We start from the raw sequence: 23,525 nt of genomic DNA, 5'->3' as shown, positions 1-23,525 counted from the left end.
CTTGACCTTGGTAGTGAATTTAAGGAAGCTGGAGAGCAAGACATTTATAACATATTGGAAATTGACGTGATCGTAGTAAACTAATGCACTGCTGATGTGTCTATGCCCAAATCCTTTCTCGACTGAAACTGGTTTGCTAATAATTAACTTCTTAAAACATTTCTCAGTGGTTTCAGGTATATTTAGATATAGGATATCTCCTAGAACAAGGGTGTCAAAACTGGCAGCCTGCGGTCCAGATGTGTCATGCACAGGCCACGCCCACCCCAGCTCCGCAAAGGGAAAAAAAGTCATGTGACAGCAACAGTTTGATACCCATGTGCTACAAAGACGTGACTAGTTTTTTTGGACTGATTGACTTATAGTACACTTGACAAAAAGGCTGACCATCACTTTCTAGAAGATGAAGCCACCAAACGATTCTGGTGGATCCCAACAGCCTCCCTCTTATCCAGGTCCTACATTCCTTTAGAAGAAAAGGAAGGAAAAAATAAAAAGAAGTCCACCCTCATCCTAAACTGATTTTGAATGTGTGTTTCTTTCTGACATTGTCGAAAATCTATTTGCTTAATGGAGTCCTAGCCGATGCCAATCTCAGCTGTGCTCTTAAAACCTTTTCCCATGTCTCACAGAAACAAAGCCATGTTTATTGGTAAATGCATTGACAGACTGGCCCGGGGTAATATAAGACATCCTCTTTAGTTACAAAAGCTGTACATTACGAACATAGTAGAAACAAGCTGAAAAGAATTTGCCACATAAGCTGGCTAATTATCTATATGCGATTTTAAATTTACAAAGTATAAAAGAAATAAAGCCTACTCTCTTATAATGCACAGTTAATTTTGTGGGTTTTTTTGTTTTTTAAGATACAATATATTACTAGTTGGAGTGGAAATGAGAGGAGGACTCTTAATTTTCCCCAGCGCAGAGGATGAGAGCAAGTTCTGTTCTGTAAAGTTTTCCTCCATCAGACAAGGCCATAATGTTCTTCTTGTAGGTTGCAAGGTTATTGATATCTAATTCCTGTTTTTAAAAAAAGAAAACGTATTTTAAAGCCACTAGATATCATTCCTTTCAACTCTACATCCTCCAATAGTGTTGAATTGCATTTTTCACATTTACCCTCACGTGGTTCAGAAGAGGAGCAGTTGTTAATTCCAAGCCGCTTGAAAGGAGTCGGTTTAGAAATGTTTGCGAGTGTGAGAATAATTATGTATTTCTGAGATGGTGTGTATGTGTTGTGCTAAACTAAACTACTGTTTGTTTTTTGTTTAGTTATTACGAATTCCAACTATTGCAGATTATAACCCCTGCTTTAGTGTAATATGCAGATAGTCCTCAATTTACACATGAAACAAAATGTTAAAAAGTTATGGTATTTATGTAAATTACTTACCAAGCACATCTAAATTACATTAAAGTAACCAAAATATCTTTATCGTCCCCAAGGCGTGTCACAACTTTTGAGCACCCCTAATGTTTGAAAGTTGAAAAATTTGAGATGCCTTATCAGTTCATTTAGTGACCATTGGAAGTTACAATGGCACTGAAAAAAGTGACTTATGACCAGTGGTGAAATCCATTTACCTTTGCTACTGGTTCAGGAATGGGAACGCGCGCGCCTCCTCTGCACATGCCAGAGCCTTCTGTGCATGCACAGAGGGTCAAAAACGGGACTTAATGAAGTCCTGGCAGGTGGGAGGAGCCTCCCGCTGCCGGAGCTTCTGGTTCACACGAGCCAGATAGATCCGGCTGGATTTCACAGCTGCTTATGCCCATTTTTCATATTTATGACCATTTTAGCATCCCCATAGTCATGTGATTTACATTCGGATGCTTGACAACTGAGTCACATTTATGACGGTTGCAGTGTCCTGGAGTCATGTGATCCCCTTTTGGGACCTTCTGACAAGCAAAGTCATTGCTTAACGCACTGTAAGCCGCCCTGAGTCTCCGGAGAAGGGCGGCATATAAATCAAATTAAAAAAAAAAAAAAAAAAGTCAACGGGAAAGTCAAATTTACCTAACAACAGTGTTACTAATTTAACAACTGCAGTGATTCACTTAACAAACCTGGCAAAAAAGTGTAAGATGGGGCAAAACTTGCTTAACAAATTTCTCACTTAACAACATAAATTTTGGGTTCAATTGTGGTTGTAAGTTGAGGACTACCAGTATTACCGAGTTAATTGTGGGTTATTAAAAAAAAAGTCAATAGCTAAAAAGCCCTACTGCATAGCATAATAGTCCTTTGGCAAGTGAGGATTATTTATTTATGTATTTGTTTACTTCTTATTTGTCTCTCAAGGGTCACAGTGGGCACAGCCAGTAATGTGGTGCAGAGGTGGGTTCTAAATTTTTTTACTATCAGTTCTGTGGGCATGGCTTATTTTGTGGGTGTGGTTTGATGGTCATGTGACAATTATTTAGGATTTAGCAGAGGTACTGCTAAATAGGCTTTTAACTGCTTGCAGAGCTATACCGATCTACCCATTTATTTTTGCAGGCACTGGTCTACTCATGCATTTTTGCAGGCACTGATCTACTCATGTATTTTTGCAGGCACCGGTCTACTCATTTGTTTTCTTTTAACACTGATCAGCTGTAGGGCGGTCCTTTGAAGACCCGCGGCAAGAGTTTAAACAGTTTTTTTCCCTCTAGCCATCAGCTGGGACTCAGGAGGCAGCAATAGATTGGGGGTGGGGCCAAATAAAAGGTAAGAATAATGTGGGGGGGATGGGAGGCGGGAGGGGGGGCAGAACTGATTCGGTGACATCATATCGTCACCGCTACCGGCTCGGCGGAACCGGGAGGAACCCACCACTGATGTGGTGCCACCGAATGGAACAGTTGAATTTCTGGGCTGGCACAATCAAAACATTTATGTTAAACCAAATAAGGCTTCATGCACACATTTTCAAATTTATTTTTGCAAAATGTGCAAGAAGTAAATACATTTGGGGAGGGCAAAGAGCCTATTGACTATGGGATGCTAACCTTCATTTTAGCAACCTTCGTGAACCCTGCCCCAGGAGTGACATTGTACCATACCAACAACTGTGTTTCCATTCTTTTGTCACTAAGTGTATGTTCCCAACCGTTTTACTATGAATTAACTACTAGGGGTGTTGCTAGATATGGACTTCTTGTTTGACATTTATGGTTCTCTTAAGGGAATATGGTTAATTGCTGCTCCCTGAGGGCTGCTTGAAAGAAAACAGTGGAAAGGGGTTTGTGAAAAGAGCAGCTATTTTTGTCTTTGTTAAGACAGAGCATTGTGTGGTCCTTTTCAAATTTATTGTTAATAGGTATTTAGTTCAAAGAAGGAAGACACCTACTATACTTTCAGCCTGGGGATACATCTAAGAGAAGTGGTGGCTGTTTTACTAAAGCAGTGATGCGAATAGATTAATGTAGGAGTAAACTGTGCTGCCTGGTATTACATATACATTTTCATTCCTTTTGTATCCAGAATTCTAAATATAGAGCATTTCAAAAGAACTTCTTGAACTGGCTAGACTTGGGAAGAGAAAAAAGGCCATTAAGTACAACTTAAATGGAAATCTTAGAATTACCTTTTTATTCTTTTCACAGAGATCTTTTAGCAAAGCATCTAATTCCTGTTCATCGATGTAGCCATTCCTATCCTGAAAAGGGAAAAAAAACCTTGAGTTTTTCTATTATTCATTCCTGCTGCTTTCATTAACTTGTTGCAGCTTAGAAATACATTGAAAACTTTGATTCACAGACTTTATTTTTTAAAAAAATTCTACTTACTGAATCAAATGTATCGAAAACTTTATTAAATTCTTTTCCACACATTTTAATACCCTAATATTCAAAAGAAAGACAAATATTAGAAGATAAACGAATCAAGATTTCAGTACATGAATATACAGAACACTTTTAGACAGGCATACCTGAAATTTAAGGAGAAAGTTTTCCTGTACTGGCAATAACCTTGGGAGAAAACAAGAGGAATTTAGAACAAGTCCATAGTGAATAAAGAAGCAGAGAACAGAGGGAAGCAAATCATTTCAATTTTGGAATGCTTGAAGTAACCCATATCCAGTTTGTTAGAGTTATTTCAAGTTGAAAACATTAATGTTTCATTGCAGGTGTTTTCCACTGGAAATTATTTCTAGCTCACACCACTTCTTCAGTGAACAGCTGATTGAACTCAAAATTGAGCATTCCAAATTGAAACTGTTTCTAGGTCAAAATACTTTGCAGGGATACATTTCACTCCCTTTAAAGATTAACAGATGCTGAGAAAGTCAAATGAACTGAAACTTCCTGTATTTTGTAGGCAAACCCTTTGAGAAGATAGTTTTTTAAAATTTGTATTTATTTGAAGCATGGAATTAGGCAGTGGTGGGATTCAGCCAGTTCGCACCACTTCGGGAGAACCGGTTGTTAACTTTCTGAGCAGTTTGGCAAACTGGTTGTTGGAAGAAATTATTAAGGCAGAGAACCGGTTGTTAAATTACTTGAATCCCACCACTGGAATTAGGTAAGTGGGTGACCTTGGGCCAGTCATTCTCTTCACCCAACTCAAACTCCCAGGGTTGTTGCAGGGACAATAGAAGGAGGAAGGGGTATTGGATATGTTCACTTCCTTAATTTATTTTTAATAATAAAGGGATATAAATAAACCAATTGTTGGAGGTAGACGATATTGCTAGCTGGGCCTAGAAGTGTTGTCGTTTCTTGGAAGTTCTCATTTCTTTCTCAATGTCAAAAATCAACACATGTCCATATTTGGACAATTGCTTGCTTGGGTTGACCTTTTCCACCCAAGAATGGACTGCCCAGTTTAACCTTGGAGGAACCACTCCAGCACATCCTACAGCACTGGCTTTTCACTAAGTACCACCATTCCTTTTGCCCACCTGCATTGTGTCATATTCCACAACCAATCGATGAAATTTTCTACCTTTTTTTCTCCAAAAAAGGAAAAATATTTTTCTCCAAATATTCTTACCGGGCCATTTCTGTCAGTTCCAGCTTTCCATCATGGTTTTCGTCAAACATCTTGAGCTGAAAAGATTAAGTTATAGTCTATAATAAGTTTATTTTTTAAAAAAATCAACCAGAAGAGGAAAAGTTTGAGTGAGTCCTCTCATGTCTGGGAAATATGCTTAACTTGATGAAACCCAGTAGCCTCCCATGAAGTCATTGTCACCACTTCAAATGTTTGGACTTTTAATGATGTGTACTTTATTACATCATATTCTTCAGCAGCTTTTATATCTGCTTTTACATTTTGTTTTAATCAGGTTGGATCCCAAATCCTGGCGTTGAGTTCTGCAATTAGGGTTCACTGCTGAAAGTTTGGGAGATCTCCAAGAAAGTATAGAAAGTTATGCAGGGAGAATTGCTAGTTGTCATGTTCTCCTCTAAAAACCATCAGATCCAAAGTCATTCTTTACATAGAAAAACAGCTGACAATGCAGTCTTTTAGACTGGTTTTCTAAGACATTTTTCATATTGATTAAGAATTCTAAGCCACTTTAAGTGTAGGTTAACAAAGGAAAATTGGATCAAATTTAATATAAATGCTATACAAATGTTAGACTTTAGTGGAAACTAAATTTATTATTTATACCACACCACCTCTCCAAATCCACCTTCTGAGGCTGATATTGACAATATTTTCCCAATGCAATGGCAGTTCACTACAACATTAATGTAGCTGAAACAATGTTATGAATATGCAGTACATGGCATTCCCAAAATTCTCTTGAGTTTCAATTGATTATCTCCAAAAGATTTTGAGAGCAGACTTTCTTAACATGGTGTCCTCAACTCCCATATTTCTCTGCTGGGATGGTCATCGTAGACAATTCTGTAAATGAAATCCATGCAACACAATGCACAAAGATGATAGCAGATTATTCTTGTACACACAAAATGGACCTGCGTTATAGGTGAGCCTGCTGGATTTTTTCAGTTATAATTTCAGACTTTTAAAAAATTGCCCATTGTTTATGAAGCCTATGGAGCCAACTAAATTGTAACTCAAAGGGTGAGGTAACAGTCTAAATAGAGTTATGAGATATTATTTTAGGTTCTGTACCTTAAAATGGGGTAGGGCAATTAATTCCAATAAATAAATAGCAGTTCTTACCATAATGTCTGTGTATTCCGATAGTTTTGAATCATCAATCTGTTTGTTTGCTTTCTGCAGTAAATCTTTCAAAAAGTTCTGAAATGAAATTAATATATCAAAAAGCAATATTTTGTCTATCTACTTGCAGAATAAAATATTTTTCTTCTAGTTAATTATGGATAGAGGAATAACATTTTTCCTCACTTTTCTATTAAAATATAAAGGATATAATCCTAATTCATACATGCTTGGGGGTAAGAATCATTGGCCTTAATAGATCTTCTTTCTGAGTAATCATGGATTCCCCTATGTAATGCCAAGGACAGAAGTATAGTGAGTAACACTCATGCCAGTTGGAAACTTAATCTGTCTCCTACATTCCAGGTGCCTAGTCTTCTCAATGGGGATGATCAATAGATTAGCCTGCATTATACCATAAAGTAAATTTAATTAATAGCACTATATTGCAGAAATAATTGTCCAACTAGCAGGCATAAGGAAAGCTTCTGTTCCAGTTTATGTTATGAGTGTCACATAGTTGGAAGCTGCAACTCATTCCTCTGACCAACTGGTAGGCCTGTTGGTTACTTCATGAATGTTGGTTGTTTTGTGATTTGGGGTACTTGAAGACGGTTGGAGGTAAGAGTACAAATAGCTTGCCTTGTGTGTTTGTTTTTTAATAAGGACAGAACTCAAATGTTAGGGAAAGGGGGTACATGACTCATGTGACTAAGTAGTACTGCTTTAGCACTTCCCCATCAACTAGTCCTCAACTTGAAGTTAGAATTTTGTTTCTTAAACACAGTGCTTCTTTGAGTTGTAAATGTCATCATTTGAATGAGTTTCATATCCTGCACAGAGCTTATGTAAGAACGAGACTCCCTTTGGGTAGCTGTATGCTGGGTATGCCTGAGACAAGCAGTAGGTGAGGTCAGAACTAATTTGGATAAGGTCATTTCTCATCAAACATTCCTGATTTTTTCTGATACTGGCTTCTTCCAAGCAACAGGCTATGGGAGAGAGACATCAAGCCCTTAGGAAAACCCTTGGCCCTTTCAAAGGTAATTTCAAATTAGATCACAGACTGTGCGTGACCCTAAGGCTACAGGCTTGCCATTCCTGATCAGTCAGTTCTGTTAGTGCCTGTTCTTTTAAATGCAGGTTCCATAATTAACGAAGTTGCTTTCCTGACCTTGCAAGAAAACTTTGTTTCCCAGATGGGCAGCCAGTTGCCCTACTTTTGTGACATGATAAAATTCTTTATTAAGCTAGAAGTTTTGAGAGCTGGGGAATTATGAATGCCTATCACAAAAAAAAAAAAAAAACCCACATATGTTTGTTCTAAATTTCTTTCTTGTTTTATTCTTGGTATTATTTTTTCTTTTAATAGGAATGGGCACAAGTGGGAAAATGTGTAGGAAATTCAGCTGGGCTATTCTAGGCTGCTCATATTCTAACTAAGCAGAAGCCCAGAATATTTTGGTTATTCTATCTGAGAAAACTATGAAAGGTCTTAAGATCAGATAGGGCATATTTCCTGAGATCATCTCTGATAGTGTTTCAAAACATAATCTTCTGCAAGCAGCTGTCAATGGCCTATTTATTTATTTATTTATTTATTCATTCAACAAATTTATATGGCTGCCCATCTCACAAAAAAGTGAGTTGGGGTGACATACCATAAAAGTATATATATTTTAAAATATCTAGGAAAAAATGCAATTAAATTGAGGGCAGCAGATGTCAACTAAAATGGAACTTCCTCAGTACCTCACTTATCCCCTGGGATATCCTGGCCTGATAGTATAACCTGGTTTTGAGGGATTTCCATAAATCAGCAAGGCTGGAGCTAGCTTCACTGGCTTTTGCCAAGTGCAGCTCCCTAGCAGACGGGATCCATAATATACCTCTTCTGGATCTGATGGGATCTGATGATACTTGTGGGTCTATGCTCAGAAAAACAGTTTTGCGGTAGGCCTTCTTAGTACAATAGTCATCCATTATTGAAGATGTTTATGCCAGTTGACACATTAAAATCCTATCGATATCTCTTGACATTATCTGGTTTAGGACATTAAGAAGTTTTATGCTGCATGTAGTTATATCTGGTTTTATTTGTTAATTTTATATCTTTCTCTATAAGTATTTTTATTATACATTTGCTGTTTTAAATTTGGCTGAAGGGCAAAATACCTGTAGCAAAAATAAATCAATTCCTAGGCTGTACTGCTTCATGCTCTTGGAAGATGTAAATATATAGATGAATACTTTACCTTCACAGAGAAAGAAGTGTTTTTTAAGAAATTTAAGCTAGGCTACTAGGGCCTATCTCCCTGGTGTTTAGCTTTCTGTTTTCCCATACAGTGTTTATTCCTGCAATCCCGTCAGAATAATGGTACAATCCAGAAACAATAGTCTGTAGGCATTCATGTATGGCAAAGCTGGTTTCAGAGAGGTTATACTGGCAAACATTCAGCACTAAAGCAATTGATAGTTGCATTCTGTAGGTTTTCCTCTTTGGAATTATAATTTTTAAATGTTGCTGGTATCATAAGGACAGAAACAGTACAGTAAAATAAACTCTTAGATTGGTACAGCTGTGTTGTACTGCCTCTACTTTTAAAGACTTGTTTTGTTTTCACAACTTCTTTCTGCAAATACCTTTGATGTAGAATGCCCCAAATATTTAAGAAATGATTATAGAGATTTCCTTACCTTAAGCTCTTCAGCATCAATATATCCACTATGGTCACTATCATACTTTCGCCACGTCTGGAATTAAAAAAATAGCAAGTTGCATACATCCATATGCAAAGTTTTTACACCTTGCCAATGCAAATTTTCACAAGACTAAATTTATGTTTACCTGCATGAAATCTTCACTAGACTTCAGTTGCTGGCATCTAAAGAATAATAGGAAGTTTTCTTCTGTTGGCAGTATCTGAGCAAGCTGGAGGAAAAAAAATTAACTTTGATTTAGAATTATTCTTCTAAGTAGAATAAAGTATAAATTAGTGCACTATGTTTCCAGAAGGAAATAAGAAACCGTTTCATACAACTGTTTAGTAGTTTGTAAATACCAGGTACAATCTGTGAATAATTCCTTCTGTATCCAATACATTATCTATCACATCACTAAACCAGAAGTATAAAATGATAGAAGTCCTAATGTGATTGATTTTGTTTTAGCTTGGTGCAATATGTGTATTTTACATTTTATAAGTGGCTAGCAGTGATATGTAAGCTCTACCCAAGAGTCTTCAGCTTGTTGATCCAACCTGCACATTTCTGTAAGACATTTAAATCAGTAATTTGCCTTACTAAATTTCTCCAATTTTCAAATGACTGATTATCACATGCTAATGAAATCTTAATGTTGTAAAGATGTTTCATTATTAACAGAAGCAAAATAATCTTTACTATGGATTTGGAGATGAGAAAAGGATAATTTTTGTTTTTAAAAGTTAGGGTCTTTTCCACTAATATTTTCAAATTTCAATAATCTTCAGATAAAGAAGGAAGAAAGAATGATAGGTTCTACATTGTATTCCACAATTTCCTTTAAATTATACCATTTAAGGGGTGAAGTATAGTTTCATAAAAAAACAGGGGGAGGAAAAAACAAGAAATTAACTTTTTAACAGTGGGAAAATGACCAAAGGTTGGATGAAATGAATATCTAGAAAAACCAGTAACAGGAGTCTGAGAAGAAAGAAGTAGTGAGTTCAAGATCTTTTCAGAGGAGTATTTGCCTTAGGCTTATTTTCTTGTAGTGCCATCCAAGGAATGTTCTACTTTCAAAATGATGTATCAATTATTTCAATTCAATATAGAAAACAAAGTCAAAATGAAATTTGAATAGTAATGTTAATATTTTGAGCTTTTCCCCATATTGGACTTACTAAGCCACTAACCTCAGTGGACTGATAGCCCTACATGTGGGAAAAATTACACTAACATAAGATAAAACGAGAAGAAAGGTAGGCAACAGAATGAATGAACATTCTTTCTAATGAGCATCTTAAAAGTCCTTGCTCATTTCCAGGACTCAACAGGAAATCACCAATCTTTTGATATTTTATGATTTAGGTCAACTGCTAGGCTAGACCTGGTAGAAGACTCAGAGTCAGTGTGACTAGAGAAATAGTGTATTGCAGACTATCATGAAGCTGTACAAAACAGTTGATTTATGGCAGTAAGAATGTGCAAATGATTCTTTTACACACTGTGGCTTCAATTCACTTCTTCCTCCTGCACTTCCCATGAACTAACAGATTCTTGACAAGATGCTTAGTGATCTTGAAATCAAGCCATTACAATCCCTGCCCTGAGAACTGCTGGCTTCAGGTCTAGTTCAAATCATCCAGTGACACAGTGGTGAAATTCAAATTTTTCTACTACTGGTTCTGTGGGCATGGCTTGGTGGGTGTGGTGTGGCTTGGTGGGCATGGCAGGGGAAGGATACTGTAAAATCTCCATTTCCACCCCACTCCAGGGAAAGGATACTGCAAAGACCCCATTCCCATCCCAATCTGGGACCAGCCAGAGGTGGTATTTGCCAGTTCTCCGAACTACCCAAAATTCCCAGCTACCGTTTCTCCAGAACCTATCAGAAACTACTGGATTTCACCCCTGCAGTGACACTATTTTAATATTGTGAATATTTTATGTAACAAATGTCTTTTTTTAGAGTGACTGGAAAATACCTCCCATGAATCTGGATTTTTTTCAGGAGTTAATTTCCAGAAAAATCACGGAATACTTGGTCAGCCCTTGGTCACTATTGTATGGTAGGGCCCAGAACCTTATTTTTCTTTCAGATGTTTTTAGACTCCAATTCCCATCAGCCTAACTACTATGCCAACAGTTTCTGTGGTGCAACAGCTGCTGAAGGACTGTAGATCCCCTAACTTTGTCATGCAGCAATGACCAAAAGATGAAACTGCACCATCTGAAACAGATCCCCAAGAAGGGACGCAAACTTTGTAAGATGGTCTGTTTCGAACCATCATGTAGTCTTGAGAATATCATATATCATGATCATTGCTGCAACCTGGATACATATCTAGCAAAAATGGTTTTGCATCTTTCCATGGTTTATCGGAAAATAATTCTTAAATATTCTCCTCTAGATTTCTTTAAAGGACACACTTTTCTGTTTTGCTTGAACAAAGCAAATCCCAAAGCAAGCTGTTATACTTGATTGGGGAACACAGATTTAAATTTAGGTTGATCAAGATATGATGAAAGCTTCATTTGCACTAATATTTTGAAAGAGAGTAAATGGTTTCAATCTATCCTCTTTTAGTTTATGATGGAATATTAGTAATGCCCTTGCCAAGTTGCATGAATGGCAAGTAGAGATAGCACAACTAAGAGTTCAGTTTGCTCAGAGGTATTGATTGAATATATATCAGGACAAATTCAATCTACCACCACCCCACTACTATTTTATAAAATCATCTCAAGATGACATGCAAATAACAAATGAGTTCACTTCAGAATGAGAACATCCACATAAGAGGAAAATAGATTATATAAATAGTATCCCTTCCATTCCTCAGACTAGAGAACTATAATCTGACTGGGCTACAAGACAAAAGATGGCTGTATAATCTTGTACCTTAGTATTAGTAACCACTGTAAAATATACATGTATTACTGTATATACATGTCCCATATAACACCCTTATTCCGCCAACTGCCCTGGGTACCAATTTGTTTCCAGGTCTGATTCAAGGTGTTGGTTATCCCCTATAAAGCCCTACATGGCACAAGACCATGTAGGTTACCTCCCGAACCGGTTTTGCCCAATCTCAGCAGCCAGTCTCACTTGATCAGGCAGGGAAGATGTGCTACAGACCACGTCAGTCAAAGAATTTTGACTGGTGGGGTCTAGGAAGAGAGACTTCTCTGCCGCTGCCCCCTGCTTTGTGGAACATCTTGTTCCCAGAGATGAGGAAAGTCCCTAATCTCTTGGCCTTCCACAATCATGGGGCTGGCTAATCCTTTGAGAGCTCCTCCCTGCCTGTAATAATCCAATGCTAAGTGGCCATTTTAGGATTCCTCCCTTTTGATGTTTTGATTATTCTATACTTTTGAAAATTTGAACCCTAATTTAATTTCTAATTTCTAATTTTATACATTATTCATTGGTTATATTATATTGTACAGAACCACCCTCTTTGAGGGAGATGTGTGATTTAGAAATATGAAATAAATATCATATTTTGTGTCTGCACAGCTATGACTGCACAGCATGTAAACTAATGCAGAATAAGAAGCAATCTTACCTCTACAATTCCTATTTTTCCATCAGAACAGTTTGAAAAATGGTCCACAAAAGTTTTCATTTCTGGGGTTAAGCCCTGTAAATATAAAGCATGTTGATTATTATTTTTTTTAGGCAAGAACAAAAAAGGAAGCAAAATCACAATCCCGGAAAATTTGCCCAAATTCCAAAGCAATGAATTATTGCACTGCAGAGTAGACAAAGGCTGACCTCTAGACAGAGGCCGACCTTGTTAAAAAAGAAAAGGTGCAACCTAATTCATTAAGATATTAATGTTAACATTAAGAGACGCCTTGTTAAAAAAAAAGAATTAAGTTCGTGGATGGCTGAAAAATGAATTTATAAAGTGAAAAATTTCTGTTCAATTTTGATTAAATTTCAGATTAAGATTTAAATATGTAAAGAAATCTATGATTTAAAAACAAAGTCAGAATTCTTGTTCTATCTAGCTATAATGAATATTAGTCACTACTCTATATTCTTGCCATTTTCACATTTCCAGGGTGTTCCCTTTACAGGATCTATTTTTGCCTCTTGACAAAGTATGTGAAAAGATTTACTCTTTACATTGAGTGTTCAAGAAAAGGTGATGATCTACTCCTTCCAGTGGTGGGTCGCCCACGGTTCGGACCAGTTCGCAAGAACCGGTAGTAAAACTGGCAGGAGGCCCCGCCCACCGCCCTGGATGTCATCATCTGCGATCTGCGCATGCGCAGCAAGTGCGCAAGTGCAATCCCGTTGCGAACTGGTAGTAAAGGTAAGTAGAACCCCTAACTCCTTCAGTCATATGTACTCAACCAGGAGTATGCAGAAAATGGGTGACAATATCCATTCAGATATACTTCTAAATTCACACAGCAATCCAGGGAGAGTGGGTCAGTCCATTGCCAAATAACTCTTTTTTTACATAAACTAATTATGCATATGACTAAAGACTGGTACAAGAAAACCATGAAACCATCAGCACAGCAGAACATAATCAGAAGTGATTGCTCAGTTTCTTGGGAAAACATCTATTTCCTTTCTGTTCAGAATGGGGTCAGTGGGAAGGTTTAATCTGCACTCAGTTTGGCTGGTACACTGTAAAAGCTCATTTTCTGCCTTGGGATGAATCTATATGAAGCTATGCTACATTAAGCTAGTTAGTGTTCCCTATGATTTTTAGTGGGTTTGCTCTAGGCGTAACTATGTCTGGATCTGACATGTAGTTACAGTATACATTATTACCAATGAGCATCATATGTTGCATGTGAATGCTGACAATTCTCAGACAAAGAGAATTCAGTTGCATAGTACTGGAATACTGAGAATATATGAATGCAGATAACCAGATGTTGTTGCATGATGGTATTAAGAGTATCACTTTACAATGAAATCTGTTCCAAATAAAGCTGCCTTTTGCAATTGACTGATAGTATTTGTCAATGCTGATAACATTCAAGTGGTGCTCTAGATGTTTTGGGAGTGCATCTAAGGTGCCTATTACTATTAGTACTATCTTTGCTTTCTTTTGCCATAGTTGTTCTAGTTCTATTCCATAGCCATTGCCATGTCTTGTTATCTGCTTTGCCTGCTAGGTTTTTTTTTTTTTTTAATGTTCAGGCCACCCAATACTTTGCTTTGCCATGTCTCTCTTCTATTCTTCATTTGGTTTCTCTTGTAGGACAGTTTGCTTTCTCTGTTATTCATTAAGCCTTCATGGTGTACTAGCTTCAGTGCATCTTATTCACTGTCCTTCAGATATTCTTCTTTAACTTGCAACATTCATGCCTTCCTATGCTCATTGATATGATGATAGACGTGATTCATTATCATTATCTTTCTGGACTTCCTATCCAGAAGCTTTTAGTTTTGCTTGAGGCCAACCCCCTATTCTGGATGTGTAACTAATGACTGAAACTGCACAGGTGTTAATTGCCTTGATAGTATTGTTTGGACTTTATGATCTTTTTCACTCAAATGATGCCTTCACTTATAACATTATTATTATCATACTTGATCTCACAATCAGATGTTTATTTTGGATTTGTCCATCTAAGGACCTGGGATAGGCCAATGATGTTTCATGGTATTGTCACAGGATGTAAGCTGTTTCAAATACTACCTTTTGCAATTGAACGATGGGGATTTTGTCACCACCATTGACAAGTGGTAGTCTAGTTTTTTTGGTATCATACCTAACAAGGAACCTATTACAATTGGTATAATCTTTGCTGTCTTTTACCATGGTTATTTTATTCCTAGCTGCATATCTTTTATTTTGTGATTTTCTCCAGTTCGTTCTCTTCTATGTGTTCAGGTTCTTCAATGACCTGTATCCAGACTTCTTTTGTTTTGTTTTTCTTATCAATAATTGTTAAATCTGTTATTATTATTTTATGCTGTTTGGTGTATAATGTCACTGTATTATGCTATTACTGTATTATGTCACTGTTTTTATTGTGCTTCTTATTTGTAAACTTTTATAGTCCTATGTAGAAATACACAAGGCAGAAAAATAAATTAAAATTATTAACTTTTCAATCAACAATTCATATTCATTACAACTAAAGCATCATGGTTTCAATGTGAAATGCAGAATAATGACACAGGATTCTCATAGATCCTGAAGAGAAACTATTGGAAAGTATAAAAATAGTATAATCACTTATAATTATTTATCAATGCAATGGTGAGCACTTGGAGTTATCAGTGATTTGGCTTTTTTGTGAACCTCGTATTGGAAAGTCAAACAAAAAGAAGGAGAGGTGAACGGAGATTTTTCCATTGTCCCTATAATTAAAGCAAATCTGAAATGGGACAAAGGCATCCAGAACTTAAAGCAATTAACTGTGGCATGAATGAAATTGACTCTGCGACTAAATGTAGCTGTGCAACTAGCTAATGATTAAATGTTAGTACCAACCTATGTTCATACTGTGACAATTTTACTGGGCACTTATTAATTAGATATAAACTTCATCAGAAAGCAAATTCTCAATAAGACATCTTCCTTAAACTAACATCATCTAACTAGATTATGATAGTGAACAAAAAAAAAAAATACCAGCTAAGATATTCATCCTACAAGTTGTAGTCCTAAATCATCTTTAGAATGTTTCAGTATGAGGAGAGTTGTTGCAGATAAACCTTGCCCAGAAACCAGTAAAAAATAATTCTCAGCAATACTCAGATAAATATGTATTATATGCTATAAGTGTCAACAACTTCAACAACTTTTAAAAATATCAAGTCACACATCAATTTATTTCTATTTTATTTTTCTTTCAAGAAAGCATTTTCAAATATCTACGTTAAACACATAGATTCCTAATAATTCCAATTGATCACCATTCAGTAGATATGCAAGTGTGTGAGAGTGTGCATTTTGGAAACTGTGTATCTGTGTATACTGTGTGCAGATCTGTTTCTTGGCCACAAAGGGGCAGAAACATATTTCAGCCTATATAGTAAGGTTGTATCCTTACACTAAAAGACATTCCTTTATCCACACTTAAAAAAAACACACAGTGGAAGTAAACATTTCAATAGACGAGGAACTAAGATGGCGAAGTGAAAACATCTAGCAATCAGAGTGCATGGTAATTTTCTATTTTTATCTTATATTATCAGACTAATCCATTTTTTAAATTACTGGTTCTGGTGCAAAACCGTATTTGACTAATCTCCAAACAACTAGCTGAGAAGAACTGTGTACACATTAGCGCCAAGAGATTAATGCATGGGAAGGAGGAAGAAATGACAAAGAATGAATTCTGTCATACAGATATTGCTCAAATAATCTAAGCAACAAAACAGATGACATAATGGAATTTAAAAAGAAGGCGTCTGAAAACCAAAATGTAAGTAATGACCGCAACTACATCAGCATTATCACTAAACTCCTGGACATGCTTCAAACAGATATGATTTGGGACTTAACAATATACAAGATGATAGTGCAGAGGACTTCTAACACTGAGGAACCAAATTCCCTAGGCACTTTAGATATAACAGTCTCCTAAGGCTTGTTCAATTGCAGCATCTCCTATTTTAAAAAAAACTTTCAGGAAGAGATTTCTAAAAATGAGACTACAGAATTCGCATCTAAGCAAAGCTAATTGATTGCATGGACTGCATTACTAATTTTTGACTATTTAACAGAAACAAAATTGAACGTGGACTTGCTGAAAAAGTCCCTTGATGCATTTACTCAATCCTTCCACAATAAATTGACTCACCTTGTTGAAGCAAGAAACCGTGATCCAAAAATGCTCATGTAACGCGAAACACAAGCTTTATAGCACGAACTGATGGAGAAAAAGGAACAGACTCCAAATAAATCTGCCCTCCAAACTTTGAGGCACAGGAGGACTGAAAATCAAGATCAAAGTAACCATGTGTTGCAAACTAATCAGATTTACTTACAAATCAGCTTTAATAGACTCAGCAGTAGATGGTGAGGCTCAAGAAAGCAATACATTACTCCCTAAGTCAGCTACTTCTATGTCATTATTGTGCAATTGACTTACATTGGGTGAAATGGCTGCCTAGCAAGATGAATTGTACACAAATTCTATTCACATTCAAGCAGTCTATAATCCCAAATATGCTTTTCAAAATTAATTCCATGCTGACCACTTTCCTCATATTTCCACTGTGTATTTCTCAGGCACATATCTCCCCATTCATTGAGCGATTACATCAAGATACTACCATACTTTAATTTTCAGAAATCAGGAATGGATGCTGTTGCCCCAGTTGCAAAAATAACAAACCAGCCCTCTTCTTGGGAGAAGCTTATTTAGATAAGCAACTTCAGGCAGACAGAGAAGGACAAATTGCAGCTGAACTTCTAGAAGCAGAGATTTGGAACCTTGCCAGGTTACAAATAGGAGGACTTAGTAAAGAAGTTAGAGAACCTTACACAAATTTAATCCACAGTGGACAAGACAACCGCCCCATTGATTTGGTTTCTGGGCCCCATGCAGAAGGTTCAGAAGTGCTATTAATATGAACTTGTCTCCAACGTTCATCAAAGACAGGCAATCAGACAAACAACTAGCTTGTGTCATTGAAGAACCCAACATACCACCAGGAGCTGCTAACTTAGCCCCACAAATAACTGAGTTTGCAGATAAGACCTTACAGGATTCCATCTCAGCCTCATTTAATGGCACCTGGATATCTGATGTATCCTGCTCCAGTGCTGCAGTTGACAGCGCGGGAGTCGTGGGGTATACAACCCCCCATTCTCAGTGTTTCTCAGGAAATGCCTACAGTAATAACTTTGCCCAGCCCAACTGAATGACATTCAACCAATATTTACTTCCTTGGCTTTGATTTCCTGGAACATCACAGGATGGAAATCCAGGAGTAAGGACCCATTTTTCCTGGCATATATTTCTAGTTATGACATACTTTTTTTTTCCAGGAAACATTGTATGTGGCTAAACTGCTAGTCGAAGGGCTTAAGACAATTACATTGGAAGCTGTGCCTAGCAATGGACATGGAAGGCTTTGTGGGGGCTTAGGCATTCTAACATCTGCCTCATTACAAGCTCAAATAACTAGTTTACAGCTATCAAACTGGTATGCATTGGCAGCTCTCCTGCAATTCAGGAAGAGCCAACTCCTCATGATTAATGAGTATATTCCATCCCTGCAAATATGATTACAGATGAAACAAGGGATAAAATATATACCTATGTGGGAGATTTAAGAGCCGCATTCCCAGTTGCATACTTAATACTAGTGGTGACTTCAACGCAAGAACTGGAGCAAACAATAAATCACTCTTTGCTAAACTCCATTGCCAGCCATTGTTTCCTGTAATAACATCTATTTTACTCCACCAATCAAAGGATATACTGTACACAATGACTGTAGAAGATGTTGTCCTATTTCAAACTTTTACAAAACCATCTGGTAGTATTAAATGGGGCCACCAGTGATGATTATCCAGTTAAGTTTACCCACTGGTCCAGTAGCAATACTTCTCTATTAGACTATGTTGGGATCTCCCAAAGCTTAATTCCCTATCTATTTAACATTGTTACTTTGCATTTGAAAATTTTGAACAGGTTGTTTTTATCCTTTTACCACACTGCAACTGTGGCCCATGACCTTTGTCCTATTCATAATAAATGGACACCTCAGCATGCAGCAATAATCACCAACTTTGTTTGAGGGGAGGCAATCAAATCTTTTTACTCAGCCACAGTGGATAGCAAGATAATTGTAATTGTTCTGACTAGTTTCAATAGCCTAACAAATTATTTCAATCATTTTTAATTGCCCCCCAACCAATTACAGTTAGGCATGATCCAAGAACACGTCCTGTGAAGCTTACAATTCTCTAAATTGTCACCTAAAATTATTTTGAAACAAACAAAATTGAAATTTTGTTCAGTTTCTGACCTAGTGAATTTTTTTTTTTTTAAAAAAAAGTACAGTTAATCTATCAAAAAAAGAGAGGGGAATGCAATGTGGGTATTTGGTAACTCTTGATTATGGTTGCCAGTGCAAAAAATGCTGCCATCTTTTGTGGAATGGTAATTCCATTCTTTTCCAATAGCACTAATAGATCTTCATTGCATACCATTTTCTTGCCCTACATGATCAAACTGAGAATTCCCTGACCGATTTGGGTGTGACCTATCTTCCCCACTGAGCCTGTCACATGTTCAGAGATCAGAAATATAATTGAACAGTTTCAACTAGGTATAAAGCCCCAGGTTCAAACTTTATTATGTATGATAATAAATAATTTGGAATGGTGGATCTCAGTGCTAGCTTCACTTTTCACAGCAGTAGGTCATTCAGCCATGATAGCAAAGGATTGGGGCTTGACTATTATAATACCAAGAAGGGCAAAAAGGATGATCCAGCTAACTACCACCCAATCAGCTTGCTAAAACAGATTAGCACAATGTATGCCAAATATCTGCAGGAGGCAAAACTAATTGACTGGCTTGAATCTAAGGATATCCTTAGGGATGAACAGGCTGGGTTTACAGCAGGACAATCAACATTAGAGTCGGTGTTGCAATACCTAGTACAACTCAGGACAATTCTTTTATGCTGCATTTATCAATCTCAGATCAGTTTTTGACACAAATTAAATTAATTGGTGTAGATTAATTAATTGGCATAAATTAATTTATTTAATGGGCATACATTAAAAAAATACCACAAATGACAAATGTCTACTCCTACTGCTCCTCAAAATGCATGAGAAAACTGATAAGGCTGATGGTTAGGTGCAATAATCCAGGACATGTCACAAAAGAAATACCTGTAAGGAGGGGAGATAGACTGGACTGTGTATTGGTTCCAGATTTATTCAACTATTATGTAAACTTGTTAATTCTCCACTTAAGTAGCCCTACCTTCCATCCCCCTAAATTAGCCCAAAGACATATCAGTTTACTTCTGTATGCCAATGAGGCAATAATCCTGTTATTAACCTTCATTGGCCTTAAAAGAGCTCTGAGATCATTTATGCATCACTGCACTGAGGAGGAACTAATAATAAATTATGCTAAGACCAAGATCCTTACTTTCTCTAAACGCCCAAAATAGAGAAGCTGGAATTTAGGTGGGAAGTCCATTGAGCAGGTTAAGATGTTTAGATATCTAGGAATAGTTTTTCAAGCCTCACCTGACTTGAAAATGATCACCTGGATTATGTTTCCCACACTGCACAGAGATCTGCATCAACTACATAAACTTATTATTTTTCCAGAGAACCACAGTTTATTCCTGCTGCAATTAAGTTTTTTGAAGCTAAAGCCCAAGCAAAATTGCTATATGGGGCTCAGTTAAGACCATAGAACAGTATGATCACCATAGGAAAGATTCAAACAAAATTTCTAAGAAGTATCTTCCAGGTTACCTGCTGTGTTCCAAATGCAGTACTTCGATAGGAAGTATAAGTCATTAAATTCGAAACTAATCTCTGGGTAAATGCCATGGGTCAAGCAATGTCGGCTGGCAGCCCCCAGGGGGAGAGCCTTCTCTGTGGGAGCACCCACCCTCTGGAACAAGCTACCTCCCGGAATACGGCTGATTCCGGATCTCCGCACTTTCCGTAAGGCCCTGAAGACGTTTTTATTTCAACAAGCCGGCCTGGCCTGAATAGGTTTTAGGGGTTAGTTTTTTAATTGTATTGCTAGGGGTTTTAAATTGGGGCGGCCATTTAATTTAATTTATTTTTAATTATTTTAACTTTTATATTGTATGTTATTTTAATTCTCGGCTGTTCACCGCCCTGAGTCCCTTCGGGGAGAAGGGCGGGATATAAATTTAATAAATAAATAAATATCTTTACCTACTGATTGAAAATGTTTCACCATTCTAGCATACTGGCCTATTTAATATTGACAGACAATTACATGTATTCCTGAGAAATAGCAATCCAAAGGAAACTAGGATAAACCTTCAAGTGCTTCAACAACCCACTAAAAGGATGCAAATTACCAGCTGTCTACAAGGAATGTAAATCCTTCCATTCCCCCATTATTGTGTCAGAGCTGAAGAAGCTTCTTGGATGAGAAGCAAAATGTCTTCAAAAGAAAAAAACAAGAAAGTCCAGTTGCCTCCTGAAAAAGCACCTTTGGATGAGCCTCTATGGTTCTCCAGTGATGCCATCCTAAAGTTAGTTCAAGCCAGATCAATACTAAGGCAAAGGATCTTAGATATAGAAGGTCAAACAGAAGTTATTGCTTTTTCTCACAACATAACTGGAAATCCAAAAATTAGTCTAAACCAGTTTCATATTTATATCATATCACAGTATCCCAATTTAGGAGAGTTTTATCCTTAGCTTCATTTAATGTTTTCCCCACAGCTATCCTGCAAGAGAAGTATAGGAAAACCCAATATGAAACCCAATACTGCCGCTGTGATACGGGTGCTATAGAAACCACAGCCCATATTCTTCTGTATTGCCAGTTCTACAGGGACTTTCACAAGAAGTTGATCACACCTGTTTTATTCAGATCAGCAAGGCACTCTGATAGCTTTTATCTGCATATATGTTAAATAAGAAAGATAAATTTAAATTCTCTAAAAGTTGCAAAAATATGCATAAGGTTTACTCACAAATGGTTGTTAATAGTTTTTGTTGTTAGGGGATAGCATGCATTTCATTGATTGTATTTTTATTGGCAATGACTGGAATAAAGTGTTTCTGTCTTTTTTTAAAATGCTGTAAGCTACTTAATATCAACCCAGAGTTGGAATGATCTAGTTGAGGGATGATTCACGAGATTTTGCTTTTTATCTATATTTTCCAGCCACAACTTTTCCATTTGTCCAGTTTTATCCATTTGCATTTAAGCTGATAATGTGCATGGCCAAACAAGTATATTAGTCATAGTCATCCATTACTGGAGCATGGTTACTGGAGATGATGATGATGATGATGATGATGATGATGATGATGATGATGATGATTTTACACAAAAATGACAATATACACAGCAAACAAGATGACCATGCTGGATTTCGTATCCCAAATCACTAGTCGAACACTTCCCAAGCATTTAGGACCGCGTGATGTATCAGTGGATTATGTGAGCAGATCCCAGTAAGGTGGTTTTCTGCAGCTGACCAATGGTGATCTTGTCAGCGCCAATTGTTTTTAAGTGCTTGCCTAGGTCTTTCGGCACAGCACCCAGTGTGCCGAGTACCACTGGAACCACCTGCACTGGTTTATGCCAGAGTCTCTGCAATTCGATTCTCAAGACCTGATATCTGGTGACTTTTTCAAGTTGTTTCTCATCGATTCTGCTGTCACGAGCCATCATCATCATCATCATCATCATCATCATCATCATCATCATCATCATCATCATCATTATTATTATTATTATTATTATTATTATTATTATTATTATTATTATTATTATTATATTTATATGCCACTTAACTCCCAGCTACTCTGGGCATTTTCCTATTCTTATTATATTTACAAAAAAAGAAAAAATGCCCATCTTAACCTACCAAGCCAGCTTTCTGCCGTGCCTGCTGCAGTTCTTGGATAAAACCCTGCAGTTCGTTTCCATCCATGTATCCATTGCCTGTAACACCAAGAGAGAGAACACAATGGTTACAGCTCTACGTGATTTCTCTCTTTCCTCCCTGCCGGTATATAACAATACTTGCAAACTAGCAGAGCAATCCTATGCTTAGCTCAAAAGTCCCACCGAATGCAACCAGTACTTCGGGAAATACTTCTAAGGGTTGCAGTCTTTTGGTTTCAGCCTCCCCGAGAAGAATGCCCCGTTTCTTTCTAGATTACGCGACTGTGTTTTACGGGAGGTGCTTCGGACTTTTGGAGGCTTTCCGCTGCCGAACGAAGGAAGGGTAAATAGCTAGAAGTCCCAACGCCATCAGAGCGACCGACCGACCGCTCGGAAGCTGATCCGCCCTCGTCCTTCCGAAAACGTCGGTTTTCTCAAACGTCCCCTCGTTTCAGATGTAAAGAGGTAAAAGTTGGAACTTGCGCCGACAAAGTTTCCTGCTTATAGTAAAGCGAGGAGAAGGAGAAAGGAGGAGGAGGAGGCCGCCGAGTCCCTCGCCTACTTTTGCAGTCGAGCGTTCTCGACCACCCCCAGCCCTCCCTCGCTCCCTCTTTAGTTCCGAGCCTGACGGGGTTAGGAGAATGGGACAATGCTGTAAGCAATCACCGTCAGCGTCGTAATGGCGCCAGATCGCGAAAAACTGGCTTGCCGAGACCGTCGCTTCTTGCAGGTAAGCCTCCGCGGTCATGGCGCGAGTCTTGGGCAACCGGCGGGCGCAAGGGAAGCAGGAAGGTCAACGGCGCGGTTGCTGGCTGCCTCTGTCCGCGGTGCTGACCGGCTCGCTGCCCGGAGAAGTTCTCCTCGTTCTCAGCCGAGGACTCCCTATTTATCCACTTTTTTGCCTCCGAGCTCCGCCCTTGGAGCGCTCCCTCCCTTCTCCCCCCCGTCTCTCTCTCTCTCTTTCCTCTCTCTCTCTCTCTTTTCTCTCCTCTCTCTCCCCCCTCTCTCTTCTCTCTCTCCTCTCTTCTCTCTCTTTTTCTCTCTCTCCTCTCTCCTCTCTCTCTCCTCTCTCTCTTTTTTCTCTCTCTTCTCTCTCTCTTTCTCTCTCTCT

At 37.7% G+C, this 23,525-nt stretch overlaps 1 protein-coding gene across 1 annotated transcript; it reads right to left on the bottom strand.

Annotated features, from left to right (window-relative positions):
- Positions 1 to 912: 912 nt before the first annotated feature.
- Positions 913 to 23,162, bottom strand: CALB1 (calbindin 1). The gene is made up of 11 exons (XM_070942142.1): positions 23,081 to 23,162; positions 22,395 to 22,471; positions 12,409 to 12,483; positions 8,982 to 9,065; positions 8,831 to 8,887; positions 6,134 to 6,211; positions 4,988 to 5,043; positions 3,924 to 3,963; positions 3,781 to 3,834; positions 3,579 to 3,650; positions 913 to 1,026 (listed from the first exon to the last, which is right to left on the bottom strand). Exons 1-11 carry the CDS (start codon positions 23,160 to 23,162, stop codon positions 913 to 915), a joined length of 789 nt encoding a protein of 262 aa, XP_070798243.1.
- Positions 23,163 to 23,525: the final 363 nt, after the last annotated feature.

Source organism: Pituophis catenifer, unplaced genomic scaffold, assembly GCF_029215685.1.
Source record: "Pituophis catenifer annectens isolate HBS135680 unplaced genomic scaffold, rPitCat1.0.hap2 SCAF_3, whole genome shotgun sequence".
NCBI classification, from domain to species: domain Eukaryota; kingdom Metazoa; phylum Chordata; class Lepidosauria; order Squamata; family Colubridae; genus Pituophis; species Pituophis catenifer.
Note: the sequence above shows the minus strand (reverse complement) of the source record. Positions and strands in the feature narration are given on the sequence as shown.